Source organism: Amblyomma maculatum, chromosome 9, assembly GCF_055883805.1.
Source record: "Amblyomma maculatum isolate TAMU_Amacu chromosome 9, ASM5588380v1, whole genome shotgun sequence".
Taxonomy (NCBI): domain Eukaryota; kingdom Metazoa; phylum Arthropoda; class Arachnida; order Ixodida; family Ixodidae; genus Amblyomma; species Amblyomma maculatum.
Genome location: NC_139352.1, coordinates 62,881,124 through 62,900,296, shown reverse-complemented (window position 1 = coordinate 62,900,296; position 19,173 = coordinate 62,881,124). Strand labels below are relative to the sequence as shown.

Sequence of the window (19,173 nt, the reverse complement as noted above, 5' to 3'; positions counted from 1 at the left end):
GGGATGCCCTCTGCCCGATTTGCCGGAAGCCAAGCCTAGCAGTAGACCGGGACACCAGACTTGGACTTGCTGTGAAAATGGTGCTGAAGTGTTCTTGCGGTGTTATCAGTTCTCAGTGGTCCTCGCAAAGAAAGCAAGGTGCGAGGGTTTTCGACGTAAACCTCAGATCAATGCAAGCAATCAGGACCCCGCCGGGGTGGCGCAGTGGTTACGACGCTCGACTACTGTTCCCAAGGACGCGGGATCGAATCCCGGCCTCGGCGGCAGCTTTTCGGTGGAGGCGAAAAGCAAGGCATCCGTGTGCTGTGCGATGTCAGCACACGTTAAAGAACCCCAGGTGGTCGAAATTTCTGGAGTCCTCCACTACGGCGTCTCTCATAGCCTGAGTTGCTTTGGGACGTTAAACCCCACAAACCAACCAATGCAAGCAATCAGGAGCATTGGCAAAGGGCCCACTTCTCTGAATGACTTCTGGGCAGTGATGAATGTATCACACCGAGGACTGCACCAGAAGACATACCAAAAGCATTTGAAGAAAGTGCTCAAGCCAGCTGCTGAAGTGGCTGCACAAACAGTTTTTGCAGGTGCTGTAAAAGCTGTCAAGAATGTATATGAAGAAATGGAAGTCAACTTCACTAAGAACATTACAGTTGTATACGATGGCACGTGGCTGACGCGTGGGCACAGCTCGCACATTGGTGTAGGCTGTGTAATAGAATTTTACATGGGACTTGTGCTTGACTGTACAGTTTTATCAAACTTCTGCCTTGGGTGTGAAATAGGGCCACCTGAAAATGACCCTGCATTCCATGAATGGAAGAAGACTCACCAGTGCCAAAAAAACATGACTGTCAGCGCAGGACGAATGGAAGTTTAAGCCGCACTGCAGCTTTTTGGGCGCTCCCTTGACAGAAACGACCTCAGGTATACAAATGTAATCTGTGATGGAGACAGCCGCACCTACCTGGCCTTGTGCAATGAACAAACATATGGTTTCATACCTCTCACAAAGGAGGACTGTGTGAACCTTGTTCAAAAAAGGATGGGCACAGCACTCCGCTCTCTTGTGAGCAAAGCCAAGAAGGGAGAGGCACTCGGTGGGAAAGGTGGCTTGACACAGGAGCTGATAAAGAGACTGACTACTTATTATGGCCTAGCCCTGAGAAGCAGTACAAATGTGGAAGAAATGCAGAGGGCAGTGATGGCAACACTACATCACATCGCATCCACAGATGCTGAGCCCCATCACGATCTGTGCCCAGCTGGTGCAGGCACCGTGCAGCTGAGGCAGAAGGCAAGCCACAACCTCCACACAAGTACAGTATTTCAAGCAGAGTTGTGCAAGCGCTGCTACCAGTCTACCAACGTTTGTCCGACCCTCATTTACTGGCTCGGTGTAGTGGCAAAAAGACACAGAACGCTGCTGAAAGTCTTCATTCAGTGATTTGGACATTGATATCAAAGCAGCAGCATGCCTCCCTCTTCACTGTAGAAGCAGCAGTATACGAGGCAGTTGCTAGGTACAATGCAGGCAACTTGCGAGCCTATACCGAGCTTTGCACTACACTGGGCGTAAAACCTGGTGCCCTTGCCCTTCGGAGGGCTGCGGAAAAAGACCAACAGCGAGCCAAAAAATCATCTCGTGTGCATGAACTCAAAGGGCAGAGACCCAAAAAGTCACGTGTAACCAAAGACAGTGAAAACTACAGTCCTGGTTCCTTTTGAGAGTCGTGAACTGCTCCGAAAACTTTGAGAGCCGTTTTCTCAAAAGTGTGTTTTGGGCATTCTGTTTTGTCTGTGGAGAGGGTAGCGTGGGAATGCCTGGACCAATTTTGATTCTGTTTGTTTTTATGTACAGTAGCCGACGGGTAATTCGGACTCCAATAATTCGGACTTGTAGGATATTTCGGACTTCAGTGAGGCACCGTCAGTCACCCCATAGAAGCGCATACATATTCGCGACGGATATTTCGGACTGTTCGATTTTTCGGACTAATTTCAGTTCCCTGCAGGCCAAAATCTGCCATCTTATCTGCTTTTCGCCGGCGCAACAAGCGCCATCTTGGATTGAGGTGGATTGGCTCTGCAGTTGGATTGGCTTGACATGGTTTCGGTGCCCCATTTTTGCCAGGAGAGGCCCCTGCAATCTCTGCCACTTTGAGGTGGCAGTCGGATTGTCATCGCCGTCAACCTGCTTTTGTCGCCAACGCTGACGCGGGCAGCTATCTCTTTGTGCTTTGTCTCATACGTCCGCCGTGTTGTCACACGAGTTTCTCCGACCGCGTCAACCGAGTGGCGCGCCATCAATCCTTTGGCCGTTTTGTGATTGCGTCCGGCGGTCTGCAGACTGCAGACAGTGACTGCAGACAGTGGCGAAGACCTCATCGTTGACCTTCGCGGGAACGGAATGGACATTCCAACGGGCTCCACGTTCCGCGAGTTTGTTGAAGTGGACGACGGCCTCGATATGTGTGCGGACCTCACGGACGACGAACTTGTACGCCAGGTTCTTCAACCTGAAGACGAGTCGGACTCCGACGACGACTCGGGCGGCCTACCACAGCCATCGCTTGCACAAATTACGAACGCTGTGAACTTGCTGTCTAGCGTGTACAGCGAAACGACAACTTTGGCGCAAATACAAGCGCAAATCGTCGCCAGCAAAAGAAATTTGCCGCAAGGTAAAATCGGCGACTTTTTTAAGCCGATTTCCTCTGAATAAAGTGATTTTTTGTGCTTCACGGATTTTTCGGACTGTTCGATTATTCGGACCATTTTTCGGGTCCCTTCAAGTCCGAAAAAACGGTCGGCGACTGTATTCCCTGAAGTGTGCTTGAGGGTATGACAGTCTTCAATATCTGGTTGAGGGCTTAGTTTTCTTTTCTACAGCTAATTTTTGAATGACAAGTTCTGCCACAATTAGTAAAGATGAACATGATGTTCTGTGTAAAAAAAAATAAAGGGTTTAAAAAAATTTTGGAACTGTTGTACCCTGTAAGGCTCTTTTAAGCAAAGATTAAAACTGAAGGCAGCTCCCTGGCATGTTGCATTACAGTGCCAGGTTTTCCACCAGCGGCACACATGCAACATTTTGTAACTTGAAAACTATTCAAGGTATCATAATGAAACTCCATATTTCTTTATTTAAGGCACTTTTGAGTGTGGCTACCAAATTTCATTGCTCTAGGTCAAAGAACAAAAAAGAGCTCTGATCGCCACCTCCCCCCTTAAAGAACCCCAGGTGGCCTAGAGTTCCGGAACCTTTCCTTCACTCCGGAGTCTCTCATAGCCTGAGTCGCTCTGGGATGTTAAGGGGGGAGGCTACCCTTGAACACCAACTTTTTTTATTTCTTGAGGTTTTTGAATGAAATTTTCAGGGTATGCTCATAGTACACACATTTGAAGAACTACCAAGTTTCATGGAGCTGGGCTCATCGGTTCTCAAGTTAGAGGAGTATATCAAAATAGTTTACATAGGTCCCTAAGGGCGGGCCTGGAGAATTTGCAAAATGTGCTAGCAGTCTGAAATTTGTTATGGTCATTCCCTGGATAGTTTCCCCAGGTCAAGACAATTCCCTTTTTCCAAATTTCCTCTCTGAAAAATTTTAGTACAGCCCCAAATTTAGTGTTCAAATTTACACCTGACTTAACGATATTTTAATTGACTGCGCCTAATTACACATGAAATATTTTGAAAAAAACGAATTGTCTTGCCCTCAGAATTTTACTTGGGTATATAACAAAAAAAACCTCATGAAAATCCAATAAGCGGTTCTTGAGCTATGACTTTCCCTAGCAGCCACACCGTGCAAAAAATTGATTCTGAGAAAACGGCTCTCAAAGGTTGAGAGAACAATAACTTTTTTGTTTCTCAAGTTATCATGATGAAATTTTCAAGACAGGCTCTTGACATTAACAAATGAAAAACCACAAAGTTTCATAGAATTGTGCACGCTAGTTCTCAAGTCACAGAAGCATATCAAACTGGTTCGAATAGGTCCTTTATATCAAGCCTGGAGAAATTGTGAAAGGCACTGGCATTGTGCAATTTGTCATGCTGATTCCTAGATAGGTTCCTCAGGGCAAGACAAAGCCCTTTTTCTAAATTTTCTTGCTGAAAAATAGCATAGAATTGGATTTTTTGTTATCAATTAGACCTATGTTGATTAACCAAATTAATTATTACAAATTCCAGACATAATATTTTGAATACATGGGCTTGCCTTGCCCTCAAAACTTTATTCAGGTACAGTTAAGCCCACTTATAACGGCCCCACTTAAGACGAACACTCGCAATTATCACGAACAAGTCCGGTGCGACCGTCAAAATATACATTAGGGCTATGGCGCTCCGTCGACCTCTGCTACAGCGAACATCTGTGCGACTAGCCGATCGGCTACAGCGAACGCCTTGGTGCCGCAGACCACTTTCCACATGCTGAGATCCGTCAATCCTGTGCTCTGCAAGCCACGACAATCGTCATTCCCGATTCCCCCGCAGCATTTCGCCCTAGCATGATGGGCGGCGCAGACGCAGCAGGCGGCTTCCCGGTTTATCTATCGCCGCATCTCGCCGGAGGAACGAGGAGCGGCCCAAACGCGACAAGCGACTTCCCGGGTTATCTTCCGTGGCATAAGCGCCGAAATGAAAAAAAAAAAAAAAAAGCTAGCCAAGTCTGCACTGAATGCGTGTCGCATCTCGAGGCATCGTGAGCGACCACGCAACGTTTAACACGTTGCACGAAACCGTTCAGAGGGCACGACGAGAGATCGTAAATCCGGCAATCGCAAAAATGGCGAAAGGCGAACAGAACGTACGAAGTATAGTGAACTAGAATACTTTCACTATAGTACGAAGTACAAAGACAGCCAACAACGACAGCAAGCAAAGAGCCGTAGCAGACGACGCGGGGAGGCGGAGACCGACGCGTCAGCGGCCGCAGCAGCCAATAGTAGTCGCCCGATCCCCCGCGTTCTCGCGGAGCGCGCGCTTTGTCCAATTGCAGCCTTGAATTCGAGCGCGGGAAACTTGAAAGCCGCCACGGGGCTCTCAATCGGTAGCAAGCCACGCCTCGACCGCGCCGCCGTCGCCGCCGCCGAGGGTGGCAGCAGAAAGCGCAAGAATTCACAAACAAAACAAGACCAAGATGGCGGCGCTCAGTTCGGTGGGAGAGGAATGGCGCGCGCGCGAAGTTTGGGAATTTTCGGCGCTTGCTCGCTGCTCCGCGGCTGCCGCCGCTTGTTAAATAATTAATTTCGAGTATTTCTACGGCGAGTTGGGAATTGATAATTACAGAAATGGTAGTTTATAAGACATACTACCGGAATATATAATCTTCCGAAAATCGACTGTTTCGCGATTTTTCGGTTTTCAAAGGTCGCGTCCCCCCTTAAACCCTACAAACCAAACCAAACATTTAATGGTAGAATAATGGGTAGCACTTTCACAAACGGGACGAAAGCATTGGAAGGTTTTAAGGTTTTCGATTAAGACGATTAAGGTTTGCAGCCATGAAGCTTTTTTGTTTGGTTATGGTCTGCTTTTTCCTCTTTTATTGGAACAGTGTTAAAAGAAACATGCTAACTTCGTGATGTTCTTTTTGCGCAGTAATGGATGGTTCCTTGCCACGGTCCTTGAAGCACATCATCAGCAACTCAGAGTACTATGGTCCCTCTCTGTTCCTGCTGGGTGAGCATGCTCCTTTCCTCGTTTTTCCTCTGTTTTCTTCTGAAGCAGGAGGTGAGTTGAAGTTCCGTGCTCTCATGTTGCCCTGCCTTCGGTCTCTCCCCCTTGCAGCCACTGACGTGGTCACAGTGTACGTCTTCCAGGAGCCGTCGCTGCTGTCCTCGTTGCAGGACAACGGCCTCACGGACGTTGTCTTACACGCCCTCCTTGTCAAAGAGGTGGGTTCCCTACCTCCTCCTGCCTCCATCCTTTTAGGGGGTTGCCCTGTGGTGGCTCTTTAGCACCGTGTGCTGTGAGGTGAAGTGAAGGAAGAGATGCGCAGTGGCTGGAACTTTCCTGCGGCTTTTGTGGAAGTAACATGTTCTACACTGGGTCACGTCCGGGTCGCCAGTGTAGAAGGAGGTGCTGCTTCCACAAGAGTTGCAGACAAGCTTGGTTTATTCCATCCGCCGCACATCTCTTTGTTCACTTATTCACCTCGTGATGCTTAGCACTAATGCTCCACCACGGCCCTGTTCTAAACCTGTTGCAGACAAAGCACAGGTGGAAAGAAGCCAGGTACCGAATGGTGCTTCGCCTCGGTGCATTTTCTGGAATGCGAAGCGAACATCTGGTGCTGGCCAAAGCACAGCGAAGCAATTCTGCTTTTGCTGCCGTGAATGGCCGGTGGTTTATGGTGACATGAAGTGTTGTACTCAAGTATATTGGAAATAGTACCATTTGGGGCACACTGCGGCTAGCATTGCGTTGTCTGTGAGATTTCGCACGACTGACTGTTTATGGCTCAAATGATTGACAAATGAAGTGCTGTCTGTTTGAAGTCTGAATGGAATTACTTAACCAGTTAGTACTATTCGGTTTGAAATTGGGAGTGCTTGTGCACCCCCTAGCATTTATGCACCCAGTGTCCTTTCTTTGCTTGAAACGAAGGGCAGATGTGGCAGATTTAGTCCCTAATTGCATGCACAAGATGATTGATAGTGTTCTGTAGGGTGTGCATTAAGAGTTGCTCAGTTTTTGGGTACTTGGCAACTACGCTTTTGTTTTTTTTTCTCTCACACGTGTTGTGTCCACTTTGTGGCAGGTTCCAGCAACGAGGGAAGTCCTGGCATCCTTACCCAATGTGTTCAGTGCACTCTGTCTCAACGCACGAGGCCTCCAAGCTTTCGTGGCCTGCCGACCCTTTGAGCGTCTCTTCAAGGTTAGTTAGTCTTGTACTTAGTCATGTACTCGTCTAATTTTACCACATTTGCTTACTCCCTTTGAATTATCACGCCTGTACTTAGTCATGTACTCGTCTAATTTTACCACATTTGCTTACTCCCTTTGAATTATGCCTTGCAGGCAACTTTGGTGGGAGCCTTTGCATTTGTTGTGTTGCTTTGTTTACATTGTAGATGAACTTGTCAATTGCTGTTTTGGCCTTGCACAGTGACAGCTTATTAAGGGGGGACACGGCTCTTTGGCACCGAAAATCGGCCTGAAAATCGGATTTTCAATTTTTTCATTTTCGTATTCCTCGCACCATTCCGCATCTGCACGCAAATTTTCATCCTTATACCCCGCGTATTTATGAAGTTATAGCGATTAAAAAATGCAGTACCACACCCACTGCCCTTTAAGGGGAGACACTGGTCTTAAAATGAAAATTTTTATTTTTAGAGATATAATAACGAAATTGGGTGTGTATATGTATTTCTTCCTCCTGTTTTCAAAAATGTAATTAGTTTTACTCTATCTCAATTAGTTCTAATGTTATTGGGAAATAACCAAAGCCTAATTTGGTAATTTCTTACGGGTCGTTAGGACAGTTTCCCTCAATATTTTTTCGTTCCGATTAAAATGTAGTTGTAGCCAAAGACCTGCCATGTGGAGCTATGCTATTTATATTATCATTGATGTACATCACAGTATAAAAATATTCAATTATGTAGATGCCCCACAATTCGAAAATATAATTAGCTGACATTATTGTTCAATAAATTTGATATGTTGAACTTAGCAATATAAAAATAGCATAGCTCCACAGTTCAAACCTTTCTGAATTCAACGGTATAAGATTTATTAAAATTGCACCACAAAAACCCAATGAAAAGTTCCGTAAGGCTAGTCATGTCACCAAAAAACATGAAGCTGAGAAAAACTCATTTGAAGTTTTGACACTGAGTGCAGAAAATATTGGGAAGAATCTTCGACAACGGATGTTACTCAGATGTTCCCTATCAGTTTCCCTACAAAACAAAACAAAAAGTGTCTTATTCCATCCAAGGAAACATTTAAAAAAAAAATGTCGAATGTGTAAGTGTGATGAAATTATAGAGGTTACTTTCAGAAGTTAGGGTTTTTTTTTTTTTTTTTCTTTTTTTTGGAGGTGAAAGTGAGGACTGGAGCCAAGGAGACGAGAGCTCCACCAGGCAAACAGTTGGGGAAGGGAACTGCTTCGCTTATTCTTGGGGAAGAGAACTGCTTCTGTTCGAAATCGCAGTTTTCGCAGACAAGCAGAAGCTTTACAGCAAGGCCGTACTCCTTATCTGTTGCCTTGCTCAAACGCAGACTTCCTGCGCCGCAGGTTCCGCACTTCGCTTGCGCGAAAAAATTGTTCAAAACCTTCAAGTCCACAATCACGAACTGGGTACCGGCATCAGCTGTCTGGTAATCCACACTGACGCCAAGAAGGTCAAACTTGCGCTGGGTTGCCGACTTTTCCGACAGAACGGACTTTGTTTGCGCCGATCGCTCAACACGCTGCGCCTGCTCGGTCGACGAATAGTACACAGCATCAACACGAAGTGTACCACGATCCGAGATACGATTCGTGCTGCAACTTGGTCCCGCGGTGCCGTCATCGGGCAGCGTGCTTGATGTACCCGGCGGATCCAACGAGTCCGGCACTGCAGGCCCCGGCGACGCACTGGTGGCCGCTGCCTGCTGTTTTTTGTTCCACGGACGTTTCTTCTGGCTTCCAAAAGCTCGTTGCGTGCTCGGTTTCAGTCGACTGTCTCCCGGCATCTCGATCGCAAAGAGAAACTCCCAGCACAAGGCAGAAACACGGCGTGTAGAGAAACACGAGCGCAAAATCAGACGCGCACGAAGCGACAGCCACAGCGGCGAACGCAAGAGAAAGAAAAAAAAATGACGTAGACGGTCACACCAGCCAATGGGAGGCGCAGAACGGCGCGCGCGCGAAGCGCGCCGCGTGCGAGCCAATCAGCGACCCGAAAACGGCCTTCGGGAAACCGGCCCGAACCGGCGCTCGGCTTGAGCGACGCCATTTTGAGATAGCTCAAATTGCGCACAAAGAAACCAGCTTCAAAACAAGCCCAAGATGGCGGCGATCGGCCAGCTGCAACGCCGGCGGCGCGCGCGGGAAGTTCGAACAAAGTCTCTCTTTTCGGGGCCATTTCGTCGCTGCCGTGGTGTTTTGAAAGCCGATTTTATCGCATTTCCCGACCGAATTCAGCGTTAATAATTTTACTGTAGATGCTCGAAAGGATAAACCTTCCGAAAATGAGTTTTTCCCAAAATCGACTTTTTGACCATTTTCGACCGTTTTAAGACCCGCGTCTCCCCTTAAATTGTGGACAAACGACACCCAATTTCGATCGCCCGGCGCATGAGAACTACGCGCTCCACCGCGGCGATTTTGGTCTCGTTCGAAAGTGCGCGCTTTCGGCTTATTTTTTCTTTCGGAAAGCAACCCTGTGCGCTCCGCCTTCTCCATAAAAAACAAACAAAAAGATAGCATGCAGCGCGCGCTACTATTGGCCGGTTAAGGCACGTGATCAAAATGGCGTCGTTTGGTTGGTTCCGGCAAGCTAGCCCTGAAATGTGGACTCCCAGTGACGCCATTTTGTCTTTCTGCCGACCACGCTAGTGCAACGCGAGAGTCATGCCAGGCGCGAAGAAGTACCGCTCTTTGCACAAGTACGGGCGAAAGCAACCAAAGAAACGCGTTAAGAATGCGACTTCGTTGCATACTGTGCAAGAAGCAAGTGCCAGTGCTGCGGGATTGTGTGACGATCACGTTGCGGGCGGCGACGCTTCTCCGATTCCGCTGGACAACGGCGCCGTTCTTCGTGCCGACTGCAGTCGTGTACGTATTGATACCGCGCCTGTCACTAACAGTGACATAACTCAAGTGAGTGCCCGTGAGCAGGCTACGCTTGATAGACTGGTATCGACGCCGGCGACGGCACGAAAGACCGCGCTGTTCGCCGATGCAAGTGGTGCGTCCGCAGAGTTAGATGCGGACGGAACGGCCTCCTATGCGGTAATTGACCTCAGCATTGTGAATATCCTTCTGGATGCCGTGCGGTGCAAAACGTGTCGTGGATGCGTGCGTTTAATTACCAGCGACCGGAGCTATGGCCTCGCCGTAAAACTGATCGTGCTGTGCGACAACTGCAGTGAGATTGCGGCCGAGTGGAACTCGCGGAGGATTGACGGCGAGAAAAGGTGCAATCCTTTTGAGCTGAATATTCTGGCTAGTCGAGCAATGCTGTCGACCGGTAACGGCCAGACAGCAATGAACGATATCTTTTCGGCGATGGGGTTGTCGCGGCGTGGGATGCACAAGACGTTTCAACGGCATCTGAAGAACACACTGCAACTTGCTGCTACCCGAGCCGCCACGACCGCTATGGCACAAGCCGCGCAGGCAGTGGCGAAGGTCTACGATGACTTGTGTTTTGGGCATAGGGGGAACATTGCCGTGTGCTACGACGGCACATGGATGACGCGCGGACACTCATCACATATAGGCGTCGGTGCCGTGGTGGAACTCTTCACTGGTTACGTGCTTGATTATGTGGTGTTGTCAAACTTTTGTCTGGGCTGCGAAATTGGTCCTAAGCCAAACACTGACGGCTACGAACTTTGGAAATCACGCCACCAGTGCCAAAAAAACACCAACTCCAAGGCTGGTCAAATGGAGGTAGAGGCTGGCAAAATTCTGTTTGAAAGATCTCTGCAGCGCCACAACATGCGCTACACAACCATGCTATGCGATGGGGACAGTCGCACGTTCAGTGCTCTTAAAGATGCTGCAATCTATGGCTACATTGAAATAGTCAAAGAGGACTGCATAAATCACGTGCACAAGCGTATGGGAGCAGCTTTGCGCAACCTCTTGCAGAGACACAAGGGTGCAGGGAAGCAAAGTCTTGGCGGCAGAGGAAGGCTGACAGCTGATCTAGTTGACAAGCTGGCAATATATTATGGCCGAGCGCTTCGATCAAATGTAGGTGATGTGGATGCCATGCAGCGAGCTGTGATGGCGACATATTACCACATCACATCTACTGATGACTGCCCCAAACACAGTTTGTGTCCTACCGGTGATAAGTCATGGTGCCGCCACAACGCTGCAAAGGCAAAAGAGGAGCCTGCACCAAAGCACAATTACAGTCTGCCAAGAGATGTGGCTGATGCTCTTTTGCCTGTTTATAGTCGTTTATCAGAGAAGAGCCTGCTGCAGAGGTGCATTCGGGGGAAGACCCAGAACTCGAACGAAAGCTTCCACTCGGTCATCTGGACCTTGATCCACAAAGAGCGGCACTCATCACTGTTTGCTGTGGAAGCAGCCACAGCAGAAGCTGTGCTGCGCTTCAATGCCGGCTGCAAGCATACAGCAGCAGCAATTCTGCAAGAATGCAGTACAAATGTAACAGCAACTGGGTCCAGGAGAGCTGAAGAAAAGGACTTGCGCCGTAGCGCACGTTCTGCAAAGAAGCGGGCGGCTTCGCTTGGCGTTGCTAAAACAGAAAAAAGAAAACACCGCGACAGCATGCACCCCGACTATGCTCCTGGTGCATTTTAATAGCATGAGGTCTTTGGGGTTGCCCTTCCTGATTAAATGCCGTGAGGCTTGAGTGCTTCCGACAATCCCCCAATTTTGGTAGTGTTGCATTTTTTAAAGATCAATATCTCTGGTCCTGTTCTTGCTATTGCTTTGAAAAATTTTTTTCTAGAAAGGGAATCCTGCGAGTCTCATGAAACCAAGGTAAATGCAGTGACCACAAAAGAAAATTTGCTGAGAAGGTTATGTTGTCTTCGGTACCCAAATGGAATTTTCCTTTCAAACGTTTCCTATTGCGTAACTTTGGCTCAAATTGGCATAGGCCATTAATTTTCGCTTCAGATCACTTTCCACCTGTTTCTGATCTTGTTGACATATCAATCATTGACATAATTTACACCTACATGCTGTGAAGTGTTTTTCCTCGTTTTCTCAAAACTGCAATTTTGAGGGTGCTGCAATTTTGGAGGAGAGATATCTCTTAGTCTATTTGTGCTATAGCTTTCATTCTTGTCTTGTTAGAAACAGAAAACCTTCGACAGTGCCGTAGGACAAAAATATGTACAGTTATTATGCGGCAACATTTACAGAATTAATTATCAATCTTAGGTGCCAACCTGGGCTTTTATTCATAAAAGTTTGACTTATTGTAACTTTGGTTCAAATTCTTCTACCACGTTAATTCATGACTAGCGGCACTCTATGATCCTTCTAGATCACTCTGGTAGGGCTATTCTCATCATGCCATAAAGTGTTTAGTAATTAACTCACCTCCAAACGAAGAACATGAATTAGGTAATATTTTGAAAGCTATTTCATCTACAAGAAAACTAATCAGATATTTGAAATCAGCATGCAAAAGTACATTAATGGTGCAAGTTTCAGTCAGATCCACCCATAAATAAGGAAAAAAGTTTTAAGAGGGGTGCCCCCCTTAATTCAAACTGCACTGCTTGGTCTGGCCCAGCTTCATTGAAGTCTATATATAAGAGAGCCTTTTTATATGAACACGAGTTGGTTCTACCATGGATAATTTGAATTTTCTCCCGGGATAGGGCGGCATACTCACGAGGCTGCGTCACCTTCATAAACTAGGATAGAAGGTAAAGCCATGGAAGTCTAGGTAAAGCCAGACCAGCACCATGACTGCCACGGTGACTGGAGAGGCAAGATGGTAGGGGCGGGTGCTGACTGTGGCGGTGGCTGCCTGCTCTGTTCCACATGACCTGTGACTTCCAGCTTGAAGCTGGCTAATTCAGCCTTCGCTGATTTGGAAGTACGGATAAGTCTTACTGTCCGCACGGTCTCCCAGCCAACAATGCCCATGTGAGGCTATGAATATGAAGCTGGACTGGTGTTGATAGCCTTTCACGGGTAATAAGGCAGGCTGCATTCAACTATGATTGATATGACAACCGAGGATCGAAATGGCGTTCCTCGGATCTTAACTGCGTGCAGTGGAGTCGACCACGCACGGCAGTGGCAAGTGTGATGAAAAATAGATGGCCTTGTCTCCGAGAGTAGGCTTAGATAGTTGCGAGTTTCAACCAGCCTGTGACGACTGCTATCAGCTGCGCATCAGGCAGCCAGCCACTTATCTGCGTGGTTCTGAGCTGCGTTGATTGGGACAGTGGTCAGCCATGGCAAATGCTTACCTGCGAACCCTCCTAATTCTTCCCGGACACTCGCAGTTTTTTCCTGTTAAAGGTCCCCAGAAAGGGGTCACCAAGAAGGGTAAACAACGCCATAACACTGATAGTTATTGAAATACCCATCATTCTCCAGCAAAAATTTTCGACCTAGCTTCTGCAACGCCAGAGATATCGGCGATTAAAAATGACCCTTCCAATTTTCCCTCTCAACTCGTACGCCGAAGGGAGCCATAAAAAAACAAAGAATACAAGCAAGTTCAAAGCTCCGTCCAGACATACGTCACTTCGACGAACTTCCGGTTGCCGCGCGCTCGCTCGCTGGCGTACTCCGCCAACCCGTCCTCGCTTGCACACGCCTGAGGAGTTCGCCAGTTCGCGCAGCGACGGTTAGTGTAACCGCGAACCCGTGGTTATCCTGTGTTACACGGCGGACCAAGCCATGGTTGCACCACTAACCGCGGTTACCGCAAACCGAGCTTGACGACTTTGGTTTGCGTTGTTAACTGAGGTTATGACGGCGTCTGTTGACGGAAGCTACTCGTTGGCGCCCGAGTGCGCGAAACGTACGAGCGGGTCTGCTTCACAAAGTTATTCATTTGCCCACTGTATCACGTTTAAAGATCGATGTATAGATTATGGGGCCGCCCGACGTCTTCGATTACGGCCCACAGCGCAGCGACTGCGTACTGAAGCCTTGTTGTGCCTACAGTATCGTTTGAACGGCTTGTTGCTGAGCAGAACGCCAAAAAATATGCGGCCTTAGCTATGAAAGTACACGAGTTTGCAACGCTTGCAGCACGGGATGCCGCGAGCAGGCTGAGGTACGTTACACAATTACCGCGGGGGTGGAACGTGAGAGCGCGGCGAACGCCGGCGCCATGCGTGACCGTCCCTAGTCGTCGCTAGGCCTATTGTTTCACTTCGAAGCCGCGGCGGTCGACGCTTTGGAACATGATCAACGCTGTCGTAAATCGTCCACTTATGAAACTGCCTTATAGTGATTCCTATCCTGCCATAGTAAAATAATTATAGGATTAACTCTGCCGACGCATTAATCGCAGAGCTAGTACGAGCAGATCGGATCAGCCGAAATGCACCTGCGGCAGCTGGCTTGAGCAGAAACTAGCTTGTATCACGGCTATCGCTCTTACCAGCAATTTGCTGCTGGTCAGCGAACCTCGCGAGGGCTTCATACTTGATATTCGGCTCAATATTCCAGACGCCAACAAATTTTAGCACGCTTTATTTCGGACATCGGTGCTAACGATCCGCCGTGTGGTTCGCGAACGGTATGCGGGAGGAGGGGCCACAGCGGTGATGTTTACGGCGGTCAAGGAGGTGCTGCCATCGTGCGGTGCTTGACCGTGCTGTTGACGCCTCGTCGGACGACACTCCGATACTCCTGAAACCACGTTATATAAATAAGATATTTGTAAATGCAGCTTTGTTCTGCCGATCCCTGCGTCGCTTCGGTTGTTGCACTTAATGGGCAATGGCCACCTAACCGATAAGGGCGGCGAGCTGTAACAGCCCGCACAGAGTTCGAGCAGCGCACGAGCAGACGACTTTCGCAGCTACCGGAAGTGTGTTCGTGACGTCATGGTTGCAGTGACTGCAGCGAATGGCAGCTTCTAGCAAGCCTTGCAAGTCAACCGACCCGTGACGTCACGGGATTAGGAAATAGTTCCATGCGACACCGCCAAGAGACATTCCCTCTGCCCACGAATTTCAAAAAACGCTGTTTTTAAAAATTAATAATAAATCGCTGGCTTTGTTCCAAGGAGTTATACTTTGCGTTAATGCTCAAAAGGATGTGTTCTACACACTGAACACGTTTATCAGTGGTTTCTTGGGGGCCGTTTCCGTGGACCTTTAAGCTTTCCACATGTACAACTACTACCCTGTATCTCCTGATCAGCAGCTTCTGCCAGTGCAAGAATGGCTCTTGCGAAGCCCATACCGCGGAATCTACAGCTGCGTCGTAATCTCGAGCACCACCATCAGCAGCTGCACTAGCACCTTTGCCACCATCGACCATTGGCTAAGTAGTTGATCAAAGCCAAAGCAAGCCAAAGCGAAAGTAGCTATGACTGGTTGCATTTCATGTTTGCAGCTGCACCGGTGTGTGTGTGTGTGTGTTGTGCTTGCTAGGCTGCCTGCTATGTGCGGCGCACAGTGTAAAATTGTAATTCTTGCATGCTTGGTAGTCACGACGCTATCAAAGCCAAGAAGACAGATATGCAGAAGTTTTAGCCATCTTGCAGTTCTGAATTTTCATGTTCCGTAACATTGAGAAAAGATGAACATTTTGCATTTTGCGAATAAGATGTCGCCATGTCTCAGCAGCAAAGGTGATTCGAAACTGAAACTGGAACTGAATTGAAAGTTGCTGAAAGTTTGGCCGTACTGCGCCCCCCTCCCCTTTGGCACAAGTAAACAGTCTTCCGATTTTCGATGTCCCCCATCTGTTGGCTGGCATGCAAATAGGGAATTGTATGTGCATCCAGGTTCTGCTGTCGCCAGATTACCTGGCTGCCATGCGGAGGCGTAGATCATCCGACCCCATGGGTGACACAGCGTCAAACCTTGGCAATGCCATGGACGAACTCATGAGGCACCAGCCGAGCTTGAGGGTCGACGCCACTGCTGCTATAATCAAGGTGAGGCTTTTTCTTGCGTATGTCACTCGAGAACGAGGTGGTTTCACTGTAAGCTTTTTTCTGTTTGCAACAATTGCAGCCGACCCATTTGTTGAACTTGGTGGGACCATGCTTAACAGTACAAACTGTGATGCTTACGTGCTCTAGTTTTCACTGCGCTCCTGCCGAATGGGTGCATATTTTCTCTTCTTTCTTCATTGTCTTCCCCTGCAGCTTCTGGAAGAGCTGTGCTCTGTAGGTCGCAACCCAGCCTTTGTCTGCTCGCGGCCCGTGGCCAAGAGCGAAGCGGGTGGCGTTTCTGGAAGCGGGGCCCAAGCCTCCAGTCATGGGGGTGGTGGCTCTGGAGGAGGGGCTGGCGGCCGGGGCTCGGGTCTGGCCAATGACGCTGGCTCTTCGGATGAAGAGGAGGAAGAGGAAGACGTGGACCCGGCCCCTACAGTCCCGTCGACACCCAAGGCAGCTGAAGAGGGAAAGGCAGCATCCGGCACCGGGGCTGCCGCAGAGGCCAGGACACCGGTGCCTCTCGTGGACTACATCCTGAATGTGATGCGCTTTGTCGACGCCATTCTGAGCAACAACTCGACAGATGACCACTGCCGCGAGTTTGTCCAGCAGAAGGGCCTGGTGCCCCTCATGAGCATCCTGGGCCTGCCCAACCTGCCTGTCGACTTTCCAGTGTCGCCTGCCTGTCAGGCGGTGGCGTCCGTGTGCAAGTCCATCCTGGTCAGTGTTGGCAGTGGCTGGCCACTTCTCTCTTTCTGCGCTTTGCCTACTGTGATGTGGAGGGTTTTTGTGTGACCGTGTAAATGTGCTATTTGGAGGCAATGTAATGAAATGTTTCTTGGATGATAATTTGTAGCAGTGTCTCTGGGTTCACTTATTTTGGTAGAGTTGACTTGTGGCACCATGAGTGACAGCAACGTAGCGCACACTGTTATTGAAGGCAGGGCTGACCGTGGCAATTAATAAAAAAAAAGAGTAACAGCAAGAATAGTTTCTATCAAATGGGTTTAGTCCAGAACCGAACAGTAAATTGATCGGCATAGAGAAGAGCAATTTGATCAATAAAGCACTTGCATTTCATTTACGAATCGCATGATTGTGGGACTTAAATATTATAGTACTTACGGGTGTGTGGGCAAATAAAGTGTCTAGTGTACTAGAATAGCTCCGTACAGTGCTCCTCCGGGTAGGGGTGTGCCCCGTCTTCATGGACCAGCACAAGGCACCAGGATAGGGTGCCTCCTGGAGACGTCTGCATTCTCTAATGCAGTCACATGTGCCGTTGTGCAAATGCATAAAGTGCACTTATCCTCTGAGAACAGGTTTAAATTGTATTCTGAGGCGAGTACGTGTGCTTAACTACATGAAAAAGACACGTTCATACACGACCTTAAGCGAAAGAAAACAATGGTCTTCTTCATAACAAAGAATGTGTACCCACTTCAAAAGAGTTCGTGGTGCCAGCTTATCATGCTGCCTACAATAAGTGGCGTTTATTCTCTCTTCTAATGTCAACCACCGAGGGATGTGAAGGTCAAGCTGTTGCCTGCTTCGAACTTTGTTTCCCGCAAAATTATAGCTGCGAGAGCCAGTGCCAAAGTAGCGCCCGCCTTAGTCATTGTATTGTGGTAGTTGCATATTATCTTTTCCGTCATCTTAGTCTTTTAGGGCCTTCCATCGTGGCATGCTCGCTTTCACATCTCTGCTTTGCCCCATGACATGTGCTCATGGAAAGAGTGCCCATGACATGTGCTTCTGGGCGACGTGCCAAACGGTGCAGCCGTTGAAGGCAGAGTTTTGAGTGCAGCTGCCACGCTATTTGCGCAACGGGTGTTGACATTAAAGAGGCCGCAGTGTCAGAGCGACCGTAAGACTTTGAATTGCTTCCTCTAAAAGTTTATTTTTCCAAATTCTGGAGCTTCGAAATACTTCGAAAATGAGATTTAGAATACCGCTATTTGCTTCGACACCCAAATTGAAGCATGTATTATTCGCTTCTATGTATATTTGAAGCTTCCGAATATTCGAACAGCATTAGTGAACTTTCTGTGGTTCTATCATTACAGGACATGAGTATGTATGCTCAAAGGCACAAACATGAAACTAGGCGGGAGAGGCTGTGCATGGGCAGCATTGTTATGAGATGCAGTTGCAGGTGTTGGCTCAAGGCTTTTGTTTTTGTTATTTGTTTGCATGTACAATGATGCTTACAAAATAAGTGTGGAGGTTCCAATAGTCGAAAGTGTGCAGGATTAAATCGCTCGTGTAGGAAAAGCATGTAAGTACAGGGGCAAGGCACATGTTCAGCCTACTTTGTATCCACTATCGCCTCACCAATGCATACTTTTCGCAAACATCTGTGCAGGCAGACAGGTAGCCATCGCTTGACGTTTAGGACAATCCTTTTATTTAGCGATTGCGAGAGCCACAAGGAAGCCTTGGAAATTCCAGGGAAATATGTTGGCGTGCTTATTTTTTGCGTTCTCGTAAAAAACGAGGCAGTAGAATTGTAATGTATCCTGAAGTTTCATTATTGTACTTTGGAATGTGCGTGGGTATAGCAATGTTCGTTTTCAAGTTGCATGTGTACCTGTTTCTTACTGCCTTTGTTTCAATTATAGACCCTCTTGTGTAAGCCTTCCGGCTTGAACTTTCCGTGCTCTCTCCCGCTCCGCTTTGCAGAACCTTGCGCATGAGGCTCAGGTGCTGCAGCAGGGCCTGACCCACCTGGGTGCTGTGCTGGCCAGCCTGGAACCCCTGCACAAGCCACTGGATCCCCCTGGTGGGTCGGTGCTCCTCGAGGAACTGCTGGGGGCCCTGGCGGCCTCTGCAAGCGCATCAGGTGGTGCTGCTGCAGCAGCCAGTGGTTCTGAAGGGGGCGAGGGCGGCGTGGCTGCATCGACAACGCAGCAGCAGTCGCCTCTCCTGCATGCCATGGCGGCCACTCATGCCTACATCGTCATGTTTGTCCACGTCTGCCGTACGGGCCAGGTGGGCGTGCTGAATTGAGTCTCGGGCCAGCGGGAGGCCCGATGCGCTAACGTCTGATGCCTTTCTTTTTTTTTTTTTCCTTCAGCTGCTTTGGCAAAAGTTGGGGTTGGGTTAATTCATTATACGAGTGGGTTCGTTACGGGGAATAAATACCTTACATTTACCGTAATGCAAATGGATCTTGTCAGTTTTTTCTAGGCCATTTGATAATTCGAACTTTTTCCTCCCGTCTCGAGAAACTAACGAGCTTTTACTGTAAAGGGTAATTTTGCTATGCCTTATATAAAATGCCGGTGAAACGGTAAATGCTCCCATTGGAGATCATTTGTTGTCTTTCACTAGCTAACTGTTGCCATTATTGTTTTGCCGCTTTGCATTAGTATT

The 19,173-nt window shown here is 48.3% G+C and overlaps 1 protein-coding gene and 1 pseudogene across 8 annotated transcripts in view; both read left to right on the top strand.

Moving 5' to 3' along the window:
• Nucleotides 1-19,173, top strand: part of HUWE1 (HECT, UBA and WWE domain containing E3 ubiquitin protein ligase 1) — a 153,808-nt gene that overhangs the window by 38,138 nt on the left and 96,497 nt on the right. For all 8 annotated transcript variants that reach the window (XM_084578869.1, XM_084578872.1, XM_084578870.1 and 5 more), the window contains exons 20-25: nt 5,609-5,689; nt 5,798-5,904; nt 6,771-6,887; nt 15,643-15,795; nt 16,009-16,518; nt 18,481-18,789. In XM_084578869.1, coding sequence (XP_084434995.1) covers nt 5,609-5,689; nt 5,798-5,904; nt 6,771-6,887; nt 15,643-15,795; nt 16,009-16,518; nt 18,481-18,789 — 1,277 coding nt within the window. The remainder of the gene's footprint in view (nt 1-5,608; nt 5,690-5,797; nt 5,905-6,770; nt 6,888-15,642; nt 15,796-16,008; nt 16,519-18,480; nt 18,790-19,173) is intronic.
• Nucleotides 422-1,836, top strand: LOC146179193 (uncharacterized; annotated as a pseudogene).